Raw genomic sequence first — 16,154 nt, forward strand, 5'->3', positions numbered from 1 at the left:
AAAACCAGTGTCTGCTGAAAACAGCCAGATATTACAATATGCCTTGACTAGCAGGCACAATGGAGCCCTCCAGGCAATAGTCCCTGGTACTCTACCCTAGGGAAACATCCCTTATAGCACATCCCCTACACATGTACACTACCTACCTACATGCCCCACCTTTATACTAGATTCAAATAAATACTAGACTGCCTTCAGATGGAGCTGCATATTACTGCCTTGTGCAGCCCCTCTAGGCTTCTCATTGTTCCAACACACTTGGACTCTGAATAAACTTTACCTCATTTTGCGCCACTTTTAGCGCTGCCGCTCTGTGAGGTGGCAGCAATGAATGAGTTTTTAGAAATTGGAAGAAAGGAGATCCTTGTTATAAAGTGACAAAAAACTTCATTGAACTGTTTTCTAGTGCTTAATAGATGGTAGAATTTGCAAGATATGAAACTCGATATTTTGCTGAGATTCCTAAGCAAAATGTTGGAGGAGCAGCTTGATTTCTTCTTACCACTTATAGTAAGTGTGAGCAGGAGAGAAAGTGAAGGAATTGTTAAGCAATTAACAACCAGCCTAACAGTATTGCAAAAAAGAAGAAAGACTAAGAGTGTGGTTGAACAAGCATTTGATAAAATTAGCATGGGTTGGAACCATGAACTTTAATCGGCTATCTCAGCAGAAGCCAGGAATAGATAGAATTATACAGCAGAGACACTGCCAATTTGAACAAAAGGGAAGAAAGATGGACAAAACACAGGAAAGTTATGAGACTTCTGGGATTCTGCAGGACCAAATGATAGAGTTATTCAGCTGAAAGTAGGCATTATCCTTTATAAAAATGGAAGAATAGCTCCAAAAATAATTGTTAACATATGGGCTGCCATTCCTACCACAGGTCTATCTGACAAGGCTGCTTCCAACCCAGTTTCACAAGATGGAGTCCTCTCCCCAGTTTTAACTGACAAGTAGATGCTGCAAAGAGCCAAAGGGGAAGGACCTTTAGTCAGAACTAGGACTGCTCCTGGGGCCAGAATGGTGACCCTGTGATCTACCCGTCAGTGCTCCTGGGAGGCAGAACATCCAACCAAAGATGAGTACTCCTGAAGCTCATGATCTAATGGAACTTACTTGCTAGGTTTCAAGGTTGCTTGGGACTGATTTATTTCTGATTTCTCTCTTCTAGGATGGAAATGTCTATCATGGCTGTCCTTCCGTTGGATATGGGACGCTCAGAACTTGTCTGGTGTCCCAGGTTCACTCTAGAGACACATTTTGACTCAAGATAAATTGTACTTCAGGTCTTACCCATGCCTGATTTAGATGACATTTAGATCAGACATTGAACTCAGAACTGATGCTATGTTAATAGTATGGGGATTGTTGAGATGGAGTGAATTCATCTTGTTTGTGAGAAAGACATGAATCTGGGGAGAGTGCAGAGGGCAGGATGCTATGAACAGAATTTGTCACCTCAAAATGGAAGCCCTAATTGCCAATGTGAAAGTATTTATATTTAGGATCTTTAGTGAGGTAATTAAAGTGAAATGAATTCATAAAGTTGGTACCCTATCCAACAGGATTGCTGTGCACAGACACTAGAAGACAACTTTCTCCCCCAGTAAGAGCAAAGAGGAAAATCATGTGAGGACACTACAAGAAGACAATTGGCAACAAATCAGGAAGAGCATTCTCATCAAAAACCAAACTTGCCAGCAGCTAGATGACAAACTTTTAACCTCTAAAACTGTGAGAAAGTTAAGTACCTGTTGTTTATGGTGGCCTAAGCAGACTATACATGCTATTTGTCTTTTTCTTCAGCTTCTGATGACCAAGTTCCAATCCTTCAAATTTCAATTCAGATATTACTTCCTCTTAGGTCTTCCTGATTTTATAAGACAGAGTAGGAACTTGCTGCTCCAGCATTAAAATGTGGCATATACCACTTATTAGAGCACTTAAATATTGTAGTTCATATGATTTATTTGTGTCTATCCCCAATGTGAACTTTGAAGACAGAGGTCATGATTCTATATATCTCTAACCCCAAGACCTTGCACACTACCTACCCCAACACGTGTGCTCCAAAGTTGCATGGATTAGTTAATCCTAGATCACATTTTTCTGCCACAAAATCATCTACTATTTTATTAGCAAAAATACATCACTTTAACAGAAACTAAGAGCATGTTATCTACATGAAAATTTCAATAATTTAGTCAATAATTTAAATATACACCTTGTTCAAATATTTACACAAGGTAACAAAAGAACACTGTCCAGGACAATCAAAACAATACTCATTTTTTTAGTCAAAAAAGCCAGACTTGAGAAGTCCAAGAGTCCACATATTTTCCCTATATTAGTGACCCTGGCTAATGACTTCACCTTATCAATGAAAAAATAGAAGGCAATTACAAAGAAACTCTTTCATTTGCCCAACAAATCTATCAACCTACCTGCACCTCTTTTTATTTTTATTCCTCTTATAGCAATTGTGGCAATTCCCTTCTACCTGAATCAAAGTGATCCACCTTCATGGGTGCTTTAGGTGCTATTCCTTCTCACCTGGTATCAGACATTAATTCAACTATAAAGAATTCTCATACTGAGAAAGGCAGGAGGCAGCATAAGGAATAATATTTAGCAATCATTTAACTTATCTTATATTAAGAACAGAGACTAATACTTGTATTTCCTAATGCCTGATCCAGTTGCTTAACTCAATTCCTGAGTGCCTAGTAAAGTTACCATGACTCAAAGTGAGCTTCTGCTATTCCCCTACCAAACCTATTTCTCCTTCCAATTTGTTCCTCTCAACGACAACTCCACCCTTCTGATATGGTAAAGAAATTGGCCTAGTTCAAAAAGAGGTCTGAACTCTGCCCTGGTTCTGGGAGGTAATCTACATACCTGATATTAATATCTTTGTTTAGGGCAGGGCTGGATACACCAGAAAGACCAGTCATGTGTTTGGTGGGTATAGAGGGGTAGGTGGGAGGCGAGTTGACTATTATAGTGTCAGGTAACTTGGAGGCTAAATAGTCAATTGGGTAATCAATCAGACACACCTACATAACAGAGTCTCAATAAAACTCTGAGCACTAAGGTTGACGTAGCTCCCCTGCATAGCAATACTCCATGCATATCACCAATACTGATGTCAGAAAAGTAACATGTCTTGATAACAACTGAAGCTTCACATTTGGAATCCTCTCAGATTCTACCCTATGCATTTCTTTTTTTGTTTGACTTTAGTATCTTTATAATCATGGCAACCATCAATATAATTGCTTCCAGTGGGTTCTGTGAGTCCATCTAAAGAATTTCCAAATTGAGGATGGTCTTATGAACCCTCCCAGAGTTGCAGTTGGTATCCCAAGAGAGAGAGATATTCTTCAGACTTTGCAGTTTGATTAACTCCAGGTACATCCTCAATTTCCATACTCTCATACTCTATGTATCTGATCTATCAGAAAATCCTGCTGGTTTTCTCTCCAAAAAATAGGCACTATCAAATCACTACTGTTACCATAATGTCTTAACCCAGTTTATTGCAATAGTTGCCCAACACTCCTGTCACTCACTGATTAAATTAAAAACAACATCAAAACACCTCTTAAGGCTTCCCATATCCCTCAGAATAAATGCCAAAGTCCTTACAATGAATGGTCTACAATGCCCTACTCATTTTGGCAGCCCTAACCCTCCTAACCCCTTTCCTGAATGTATCACTCATGAGCACAAAGCATAGTCTATTAACTGCTGGAACAGCACAGACACTTAATAAATATTTGAAAAGTGAATAAATGTTGTAGTTCAGACATTCCTTTACAAAAAAGTATATTAAAAGTGAAACAAACCATTGGTTGCAAATACACTAGTAACAAGAAGTAACAGGGCCTCCCTGGTGGCGCAAGGGGTTACAATGCAAACTATGAAGCTATCCGCAACCACTGCATCACGAGTTTAATCCTCGGGCCAGGGAGCTACCCACATGGTACAGCAGACTTTTCCTGTCTCACCCACTGCTTCCCTCAGCAGTGTATTTCACTCAAATCTGCCTATTCTGTTCCTTCTCTGTCTTTGGTGAATCCTCTCACCCCCCCACACCTCTGGCCTGTACCCCAATTCTTATATGCATAAATAAGTAAATCTTAAAAAAAAAAAAAAAAGTAACAGCCATTTTGAACTACAACATTTTCATTCATTTTTCAATACAGTTTACGATCCTGAAGAGATGTCCACATTTTGTTAACATGTAGATTAGCAAAAATTGCATGAAATATAGTCAAATTTGTGAAAAACTATAGCATGGAGAGTGTTTTTTTTTTTTTTTTTTTAGGGTGAGGGGTATTCTGCAGATATTTGTGTGCATAAAAAAAAGTCAAAAGAATGACATAGAAAAGAAGGTAAATTGTGGTGCTACAAAAGGAAACTTGATTTTTTCTTTCTTTTATATTTTGTTTTATTCTCTCCTAGAACTTTATGAATGACTGTTTTTATTGTTATGATTATTAAAATAATGCTGTTTCCATTTTCAGAGGGGAAAAAAATTAAGACTTACCCAACTAAAAGAAGTAGTGCACAAATCACAGCAAATCCCAAAGTATACTTGAATGCCGTTTTTATTTGCTGGATATCAAGGGGAAAAAATACCACTTAGTAAGTCCTTTAAAATATAAAATACTCATGCTACAAAGTAACAGCACTTTCACATCAAATATACATTTATATTCAACTGTGTGATGGTTCACTGTTGAAAAAACTTAAGAAAAATAATGTATGTGACACATCTTAGGTATTCTGCAAACTGCACTAGACTTTCAAGTCTTTTCAATGGTTAAGACCTTGTGAAAAGTGGCATAGCTAATGCACAATTAATTCTCATTGACATCTTTAGTAAAATCATCAGACTATTTAATAAAATATTCGCTAAAACAGAGAACAATAATGTCCTCTACCCCAATTCACTAAAATGAGTCATAACAATTGCAAAAATTTTATTACATTATATATAACATATATTTATATAAGTATTCAAACATATTACATATGTTAACTTCATTTTCAACAACCCTGAGATAGGTATTCTCTTTTCCTACTTCACATATGAAGAAGCTGAGGCCAAGAGGTTAAATAATTTGCCCTAAGTGAGAAAGGTGTTCAGTGATTAAACAGGGACTTGAAACCAGGAATTCAGGTCTTTAAATCCATGCTTTGCATGGTGCCATAATCCAAGGGTAAAGAAAAACACAAAGCTGGAATTTCTAAATTTAAATTAAAAAATTAATCTCAAAAAAAAAAAAAAAAAAACCTAGAAAAAAAAGTAGACCTCTCAGTCTAAAGAAAATCTCTGAAAAACACCTTTTAAAATTTAAAATCCAGGCTTCACAAGGATAAAGATTTGTTCACAAATGAGTGAAACAGTCATTAGGAAAAAACTTATAAGTAAAGGTAAGGAGGTTAATCTTAAATTCAACCAAAGGATGAGGGAAGATGCACTTTAGAAGAAGTGATAAAGCAAGCATATATATATCACTGAGTTTTTTTAACTTCAAATTTGTAATCAGCATCCTTTCCTTACATATCTTGGATTTTCAAAGTTATATGGTCTTCGCAAACAATAATTTTGACATTTTTATTAATATTTAGATACCTTTTTTCCCTTCTCTAGCAAATTATTAATATGTATATTACTACTTTGGCAATCATTTAAAATATTGTTGATGTACTAGCACCTGACTTTAATTTAAATGCTTTAAGGTTTGCATGGTAAAGCATAATGCTGGCTTTTGAGTGGATATATTTAATTTTGTATTTAAGTAAAAAAAAAAAAAAAACAGGTATAAAACAAACTCCTATAACTCAATAAAAAACAAAAAATATATTCCTTTTGATATATTAATTTACATATAAATTTATATATAATAAATATGCTGATTCTAAACTACCCATACAATCGAGAAATAGGTCCAACTCAGTTATACTATATTAATGTATTTTTAAGATACCGCAAATTCTATTTGCCAATATTTAGTTACAATTTTTATACCAATACTTACCTGATATTTGTCTACAGTTTGGACATGCATGTATGCTAATCAGGTTTCTGTATTAGTGTTACCCTAGATTAATAAGAACAATCTGCAAGTGTTCCTTCTTTACTCTCTAGAACAAAAGTCAGCAAACTAGGCCCTGTGGGCTACTTGTGATCTACTTCCTATTTTAGTGGATCACATCCTGCTCTTTAAGTTTTGTCTCTAGCTACTTCCACCCTATAACAGCAGGGTGTAGTAGTTGGCAATAGAGATAACACCACTACAAAAACTAAAATATTTACTTCTAGCCTTTTAGCTTGCTAATCCCTGCCCTAAAATTACACTAAAACAATAATGACAATTCACAAGTGTCTATTGAGCACTGGAAATACGGTAGTTTGAACTGTTTCTTTTTACTTATTTTAATGTGGTTAGTAGAAAGTTTTAAAATTCACATGTGGCTCACATTATATTTCTTTCCATTAAACAACACTGCTTCAGAATAAATTCAGAGTCAAAAAGGAAGAACCAAATTTTTTTGCCTTGAGACCTCTAAAGTAAAGATACTTACAGTGCATTTACTAGTATCATCATCATCTTTTTCTTCATAGTAGAAGTAGACAAAAGGGATCCAGAAGAAAACACAGAATAATATAACAGAATATAAAGCTGTGGGAATAAATACATGAGTGAGTTCTGAGTATATATGAACTTGATCACTAAGATATATATACATGCGTGTATACCTACATCTCAAATGTATGTGTGTGTGTGTGTATATATATATACATGTGAGATGGAGGAGTGATATTTAGATATACATATTCCACAAACCAAATTTGCTCCCCTATCTGATTCTTTATACCAATAACTATGTTTATATGTGGTATCCAAATCAGCCTATTTTCCATTGCAAATAAAACCAACAGTACTATTAGATAACAAATCTTAATTCAAGTTAGCAATGGGCAATTTTTAGTAATAAAAATGAAAAAAATTGCACCCATGATGATTATGGCAGTTATCGGTTAAGCTCTTTTTACATACTCACTACAGTACTAAGAAATATCTGTGAACAATCTTACTTAAATGAACTTTAACTTTTGTATTCATTCCAACTTAAAACCAAGTATCGTTGACATAGTTTCCTGGCAAGTTAGAAAAAAACAAAAAAGCTATAATTGTACTGTCCTTTTCACACAAATAACTTCCCCAGTCTATGTTTAGAATATGCAATGTTATAAAACTAATCTGTAAATCAAGATAGATAAAGGTAAGAACAATAAAACTACAAAATTAGACTGAAAGGTAAGTGATAGGAATTACCATTGAACTGCTTTAACATAATGTTAGATTTGAGATACAATCAAATAGTAGTCAGTTAAAATACTTTAGTTCAATACAGAAATTACAATTTGAACAATAAAAGATAAGTCTATTCAACAGTAAAAACAGCATAAACAACTTGCTGAGACTTAACAAAGCTACCTAAGAAATGTGCTTTTAAAATCTTCTGTATATTTATATTTGCATATACGTAAGCATGGAAAATGATATCAACATGATTACATAAAACAATCACAAATGATAATCCTTATACTCCCTTATAAAAGAAAGCATTCATTAGTAATGCATAATAAAACCTCAATTACATATTCTGTTGGAAGGAACAATTTATGAGTTATAGAATCTGTAAACATTATCTTAACAAAACTGCTAGCACTGGACCTTCCCTGGTGGCTCAGTGGTTGAATGCTAGGCTGCGAAGCTGCCCACAGCCTCTGAAGTGCCGGTTCGATCCCCGGCTACCGGGCGAGGGTCCCACATGGCACACAGACCTCTCCTGCCACGCCTGCTGCTCCCCTCAGCAGTGTATTTTGTCAGTCTGCCTGTTCTGTTCCCTGCTCTGGCTCTGGTGAATTCTCTCACCCTCCCACTCTTCTGACTGTACCCAGTGCTTGTATAAATAAATAAATCTTAAAAAAAAATAATAATTGCTAGCACTATTTCATTCATCTGGAGACCACTTGTAAAACAGGCCCCACTAAATGCAACATAGCTCAAAAAAAAAAAAAAAAACCTCTGGGCAAACAGGGTTCTATATAAGCAACAGAAAGGTCAGAGTTAACTTATATTGAGCAATCAGGAAATGACTGACTTTTTTGACACTTTAAACATTTAATGAAATGCATGCAGTCTTTTAAAACTATGAGAAACTAATAATAAATCTTTAGGGGTAATGAATTTTGGCATTTCTATAACAAACCAGAGAATAAGTAGTACTAACATTTCCACTACAAATCTAAGAGTTAAAGAAAATAAATTCATATTCAAAAAGTAACTACAAAAGCTTGAAGAAATTAAACATAACAAGGACAAGACTGTAAATCATTCCAAATACCATACCAATATTATGGTTAAAAAAGTTAAGTAATTCGCATAGAATAGGAAAAACCCTGAATTACTACAGCAAAGTTTATTAAGTCTGAGTCATGTGACAAAAACTTTGATAAACTGGAAAATGCAATAAATTTTGGCTTCCACCTCAGTATCTTACGTATAGTACTTCTTGTGGTCTTGGCCTTGAGATAGCCAGATTGTGCAATCAATGATCCTGTATTACAATCATGTTCAATTAGCACAACAAGGTATAAAACTAATTCCTATAACTTAATAAAATACAAATAACCCAGTTTTTAAAATTGGACAAAAGAGGCCTCCCCGGTGGCGCAGCAGTTGAGCGCTTGGCTGCGAAGCTGCCCACAGCCTCTGCAGTGCTGGTTCAATCCCCCGCCACCAGCAAGGGTCCCACATGGCGCGCAGACCTCTCCTGCCGCCCGCTACTCCCTTCAGCAGTGTATTTCGTCTTTCTGCCTGTTCTGCTCTCTGCTCTGTCTCTGGTGGATTCTCTCACCCTCCCATGTTTCTAACTGCACCCAGTGCTTGTATAAATAAATAAATAAATCTTTAAAAAATAATAATAAAATTGGACAAAAGACTTAAACAGAAACTTCACCAAAGAGATAACACAAAATGTCTAAGAGCACAGTTTAAAAGATGATTATCATTAATCATCAGGAAAATGCAAACTAAACAATTAAGATAGCTTAGTAAAATGACTAAAATGAAAATGGTAATACCAAATGTTGCCAAGAAGGAATGCAAATGACATAACATTGTAGAAAGCAAGCTAGTAGTTCATCACATTATACTTATATGAACCATTTGACAATTCCATTACTCTAGCAATACAGTACAGTAACATATGCAAATGTTCCTACTTGAGTTCCAGAATCCAGGATTTTTACTGGAGACTTGAAATACTGATACATTTGCCTGCCTGACCAGCTTTGATTACCAAAACTACATCTATCCCCCCAAAAAAGCAAGTATTCAGCATAAATCATATGTTTCCATAATCTCAGCAAGCTGGTACTGTAGGGTTCTACACTTAGCTGTGCAAAGCTTCTTATCTGTTAGTGAACATCCCCAGAACTAGGTTCACAGGAGCTGGTCAAGAGTCAGACATAGAAGCAGGCCCCTCTCAAGATATGAGAGTTAAACAATACCAGGTCTGCTGCATAACTCTTTCACAATAAAAATGTCCACAGCAACATTATTCACAAAGATCAAAACCTGGAAATGATCAAAATATTCAACAGATGAACAAATAATCAAATTGAGCAATAAATTCATATAAAAGATAGCAATAAAAAAGAACAAACAATGGTTTGTGAGACATAGATGAATCTCACACACCTAATGCTGAATAAAATAAGCCCAGACACAACAGGACATTTTCTATGACTGAACTTAAATTCTAGAACTGGCACTACTAATGCATTATGAGACAACTCAAAAGAGGGGTCGGGACTGTTACTAATTGTAAAGAAATACAAGGACATATGGAAACACAAACTCTTGGGTTGCTGAGTATCCAGAAGAAGAGTTACTAGGAATATCCAGAAAAGAAATCAATACCTAGAAGGAAGTAGGGAACAGACACAATTTTGAAGACATTCCCTAATATCGCCTCACCAGTCTGTAACTCAAAATCAGTTTAGAACAACTGCTCTAAATCTGTTTCCCTGACTCTACAACATTCCAAGGCATCTCTCATAATCTGACTGTTCTTTCTCAGTGTCTTTAGTAAAGAGTTCTTTATTTAGCCCATAAATGTTAACCTGTGAAGATGAATTAACATTTTTATGTGTTTCAGATCAAGTTGGGCTTATATATCTGTAAATGAAAAAAATAAAAAAAATGCTACCACTATGATGAAACAGAAAAAAAAGCTTCTTTTTAAAGTTCTACTTCAAATTGATGCTATTTGCAAAAGAAATTATTTTTAACTCCAACAGTGATGATACACTCATATTCTGACATCTTTACAAAGTATGTTTTCACTTGTGTTTTATTAAAAGATTGATACTATCTTTTCACAGATTATTTAGCATAAAAGACCCACTAACATCCAAAAAGGGGGAAAATAAAAAAACGTTATGTTCACAAAAATTAAACTCACAAAACAAGTTCTTTTTTTAAACAAACTATTGAGAACAAGCAAACCAAGTGCATAAAAAACCAACTACGGCAGAGAATAGGTAATTTTTATGACTTTAATTTATCCAAAGCAAAAAAAAATCTACTTTTTAAATAACTTATTAAATTATAACACGAAAATTAACTTGGATATAACAGGTTTTTGAATTTTTAGATAGTCTTCTAACTACCAATGAAAATAGCTCATTTTTAAGTAGAAATACTATGATAAAGAAAAACGTCGTCAAAATTATGATAGCATGATTAGTTATTACAAAGCTTTTATAGCTTTTGCTATAAAATTATCCCATTTACCCAACAAAAGAAATCTGGGGTCAAAATTGCTAGCTATTCATCCAATATCCATTTTCCTTTCAGCTGACAACCGCCTTGCCTTTTCTTTCTTTCTTTCTTTTTTTTTTTTTTTTTTTTGGTCTTTTCAACCCTTTCCTTCCGCTTCCAGTCTGAAACGGATACACGACAGTTGAAATCCTAGTCACCACTTTGGACTCTATGGTGATCTTAGGACGGAAATCACATGTAAGGATGGCAAGCAAAGAAACAACGATGCCAACACTGCCACACCCCCCTTGGAGCCTAGCTCTAGAATGAATTCAAGTGAGACTGAAAAACTACTGTGATATTTTAAGTTGTATATTTTCAATCTGTTAATAGCAGTCAGGTATAATTCCAGAAACAGAACCTAGTACTAGAAATGGGGGAACCCAAACATTAATTCCTGAGTATCCTGAATTCTTAATGGTGAGGGCTGAGTGTAACAGATTTCAATTAATTTTTGCCACTGAACAAGGTAGCATTATGAGGTACCAAAGAATCCCCAGGACTGATAATACACTTCTCTTTGCTTTCACTGTGCAGCAACAACTGTACTTCCCTAGTAATCAGCAGCAATCACTCAAGCTAACATGGTCACTATATTGCCTGTTTATTCAGGAATAGAGAGACCAAATTTGCCATGTAGTAATCATACCTTCTAATTCAATTAAATCACCGTTTTATCATTGCTGGAAGCACTCTCTATCTATTAACAATTCTAAACCAACAGAACTCAGCTGAAAGGAAAGAGGCAAAAGTTTTGTGAAGAGTTCATTAAGAATAATTGTACAAACTGCCATCTTCACTTCTATCCCCCAGTTACCACTAACATGTATACAGATTATGGGAGAAATACACTATCTAGTGTTTATTGGTCCATAATCTAAAATAGAGACATAGCACTTCTCAATTCAGTTTATGAAACTGGTAGTCTTAATATTCAAACCTGGTAATAATAATTTTTTAAAAAATGCAGACTACTCTTCACTTCTGAATCAATTTTTGAGGATCCTAAGCAAGATAGCAGCATATCTAATCACAAAATTAAACCAAAAAGTCATCATCATGACCAGTTGTGTTTACCCTAGAATACAAAGTTGGTTTTAGAATAAACTATCCTTGTAATATACACCATTTGGAAAAAAAAATTTAAAAACTCACTTGATAATCTCTCTGTTAAGTAAATTCTACAAATATCTAGTGAGCATGTTTTCCTCTAGGGATCGTAACTGCAGTCCAAAAAACTAAGTAAAGTTCCAACTCTTATTAGGTTTAATTCTAGTGGGGAAAAAATATTTAGAATCTTTATTTGACCTGCTCAGAGTCCATAAAAAAAAATCTTTTATCAGTAAGAAAATGAGAAATATCCCACCAAAAAAAGCACTTGAAGCAGAAAACTGAAAAAGCCAATAAATTCAAAAAGATCTGCAACTACATTTTCATAAGTGAAATACAGATTAATGAACTGTCAGACTGACAAATACTAAAAACACAGGGTAATACCAAAAAATTTTAAATACAGAACATCGAGAAGATTTATATCCTTCTAATAAAAAATTATTTGTCACTATTTAAAATGTTGTAGATAGATACAACATATGCTCCATCAACTGTATGTATTTGCACATTTGCAACAGGAAATGTGTAAATGTTCACTGAACAATTTTTAATAGTGAAAAATATCAGTGTCCAAACTGTTCATAGACAATGAAAATAAACTATATTTTATGCAATAACATGTATGAATCTCAGGAACATAAGGATGGATGAAAACAAGCAAGTTATTTCATATAAAGCTCCCAAAAATGTAAAACTAAGTAAGGTTACAGCATGGCAAAATTATAAACCAAAGCAGGGATTAACACAGACTAAATATAGAATAGCAGTTACTTCCAGGAGCCGGGAAGAGGTGGCATGATGGAAAGATACAAAAGGGACTTCATAGTAACAAATTCATATTTTGTATGCTTAATACTATATATATAGAGAGAGAGAGTAAACACAAAGCTGTAAATATTTTCAAGACTGCAATGGTGGCCAGGCCCCAAAATAGTTTCTGATGATCCCCATGCCTCCTACATCCCTTGTGTTATCCACTTCACTTGAGTGTGTGCTAGCCCTAGTGATTCATCCCTGATGAAAAAAATGAGAAAGTGGTGGGATGTCACCAAAATGACTCGGTTTTTGCCTTGCTTGGTCTGAGACATTTCACAATCCATGTGGTGAACTGAGCTATGGGAAGATCCTTTTGCCAAGGAACTGACTTTACTGGCAACCGAGAGCTAACCAACTGGCAACCAACCTGAGACCCACCTCCACCAAAAGTCATGTGAGGGAGCTTGGGAGCCAACTCTCCCATAGTGGAGTTGAGATACCTGCAGTCCCAAAAGTTACCACTGCAGCCTTAAAGAAAACCTGAGCTAAGGACCCAGTTAAGCTACACATGTATTTCCCACCCACAAGATTCCTGCTTGATGTTTAAACTTTTAAATTTGGGGTGATATGTTACACAACAATTACTACCACTGGTAATACAGAAAAATGATTCAAACATTCTGGTTCGTGATCTGACAATATACAACTTGGAAAATTAACTACTTACAGGCTTTATTTAACTTAGAATATGAAGTCTGAAAACAGTCATTTCCCTTAAGGATTTCTATGGTTGTTTTCTCTTTCTATGTTAATTACCCCAAGGTTTATACTGCAATGCCATTTAGTAATAAGAAATTTTTAAATTACACAGAGAAAAGGCTAAGCAATTTATGGCATATTCCCACTAACTGTAGCTATCAGCAATGACTAGAATATTGATTCCAATGCTACAAGCAACATTAGTTGAAATAACTGTAAGTAGAAAAGATATAAGCCAAATCACATTACAAACTGAATACTCTTGGAAGTCAAGTTATATGATGCACAATCACATTCCAATTTATAAACCTTACTACTTCATAAAGTCTCACCCATTTTTTAAATCAATAAATCAAGGTAAGATTCCAACTCTAAAAAATAAAAAGAAATCATAAAAACACAAGTCACCTAAAATGTCATAGTAATAGCAACTACACATACTATTACATATGGAGCACTGTGTAAACCTCTTCCTTAAATTAGCTCATTCACTATTTTTCCAAGCATTTCATGAAATGCACAAATTGTAGGCTGACAATTCCATGATTTTTAGTAAATTCATATATTTGGTAGCTATTACCATAATCCATTTCCATAACCCTAAATAAGTTGCCTTATACCAGTACCCAATTAATTCCCCCCTCCCCAGTCCCCAATAAAAAGCAACCACTGATCTGCTTTCTGTCTCCACACAGTTGCCTTTTCTAGACATTTCATATACAAAGAATTAAACAAGATGCAGCCTTTTGCCTCTGGTTCCTTTCACTGAACACAGAAATTGGGAAATTTTTTTCTGCCAAGGGTCAGATAACAACTATTTTTAGCTCTGCAGACTATATGTCTCTGTCACAACTACTTAACTCTGCTGTTATAGCATGAAACTAGTCATAGACAAGAGGTGTGGCTAGATATAGATTAGGCCCTGGGACATGTCATAATTTTTGCTGATCCCTGATTTAGACTCTGGATATGTGATCCATTGTATGAACATACATTTTATTTAAACATTCGCCAGTACTGAACATTTAGATTCCTTTCAGTTTGAAGCTATTACAAAAAAAAAAAAAGCTGCTATAAATATTTGCAGACATATATTTGTATTGAAATGGAATTCTTATAGTAAGCAAGGACCAAATAGTAATTTTAACTCTTTAAGGAAGTTGCAAACTATGTTCAAAAGCAACTGCAGTCTTACAACCTCAACAACAGATTTGAACATTTCAATTTCTCAATATCTGTGTCAATATCGAAATATTATAGCCAGTTATGAAATAAATGCTTATGTCCCCACTTCCCCAAATTTGTTTAAGTCCTAATGGCCAAAATGATGGTATTTGGAGGTGAGGTCTTTGGGAAGTAACTGGGTTTGGAGGTCATAAGTGGGTTCCACTTGATGTGATTAGGGTCCATAGAAGGAAGAAAAACCAGTGTTTATTCTCTCCCCTCTATGTGAGGACGCAGCAAGAAGGAGATCCTCTGCACCCCAGGAAGAGGACCCTCACCAAGAACCAGCACAGTGATCTTTAATTTCCCAGTCACCAGAAATGTGAGAAAAACTGTCCGTTGTTTAAAACATCCATGCATTTTTGTTACAGGACACCAAACTGACCAAGAGAGTAGTGAGTAGTCATATTCTGCATAAACTTAAAAACCAAATGAAGGAGAATCCCTTGCAATGTTTCACAGAAAAAAAATGAAAAAATTTAGAGTGAAGGATGACACAGGGTTTTGGCCTGAGAAACTCTATCCTGCCAGTTACTATTGACTAAAACAAGGAAAATTAGAGGCTTCATATTTAGGGTCAGTTGTTTTGTTTTAGAAATGTTGTATTTGAGATGCCTTTGACATCTTAGTAGAAATTATCATGTTAACAATTAGACACAGTTCAAGAGAAATCTACACAAAGATTTGAATCTGGGAGTTTGGCACTGCTATGGCATTTAGAGTCAAGTAAGGGATTAACTTAGATAGAGAATAGGTCCAAATACTGAGCCTTGGGCAAATAAACATTAAAGAGGTCAGGAACAAGAAGAAAAAAACCAGCAAAGTCACACAAAAGGCACAAGGAATGTAAGAAAGCAAATGAAGAGCTTGTATACCTATTTCTCTGACTCCTGTAATGCTATTAAAGGTTTATGTTACTAAGGTGACAAATTAGCAGTCTGTTTAGCAACAGAATGTACAAGGCAGAAATAGAAAGTGCGTCTTAAAAAAAAAAAGCATTTATTTTCTAATATTTCTACTTAAAAGCTAAGTATGATATTATTAAGTCTCAGAAGCATTTATCCAGAGCATCTCTTCAGCAAACCTAACCAGCAACCAAGCAAAAAACTCTCCCAGTGATTAAAAACATATTCTTTTAGAAGGTGGAAAAGAGAGCAGGCGATAAAACACAACTATATTTCATCAACAAGAATTTTGCAGTTCTGAATCAAAAAGACAAATCCCCAAAATTAGCCCAAATCTTTGTCCTGAAAACTGATGAAATATATTGGAAATGGTTTCAAAATACTAATGATGCAAATTTGATAAGATGCTAGATCAATTCTTTTAACAATAATTCCCAGTATCATTGCACTTGGGTGTATTTCTCTAGCTCTCTTATCTGATTTG

General features: G+C 34.9%; 1 protein-coding gene across 1 annotated transcript in view; it reads right to left on the minus strand.

The window, feature by feature from the left end:
• The window catches only part of LMBRD1 (LMBR1 domain containing 1), an 87,925-nt gene that overhangs the window by 56,619 nt on the left and 15,152 nt on the right, over nucleotides 1-16,154 (minus strand). The window contains exons 4-5 of the mRNA XM_037519928.2: nucleotides 6,601-6,698; nucleotides 4,556-4,623 (exon numbers count right to left, since the gene is read on the minus strand). Of these exons, the coding sequence (XP_037375825.1) occupies nucleotides 4,556-4,623; nucleotides 6,601-6,698 (166 nt within the window). The remainder of the gene's footprint in view (nucleotides 1-4,555; nucleotides 4,624-6,600; nucleotides 6,699-16,154) is intronic.

This window comes from Talpa occidentalis, unplaced genomic scaffold (genome assembly GCF_014898055.3).
Source record: "Talpa occidentalis isolate TD23 unplaced genomic scaffold, MPIMG_talOcc4v2.1 talOcc4.2, whole genome shotgun sequence".
Lineage (NCBI taxonomy): Eukaryota > Metazoa > Chordata > Mammalia > Eulipotyphla > Talpidae > Talpa > Talpa occidentalis.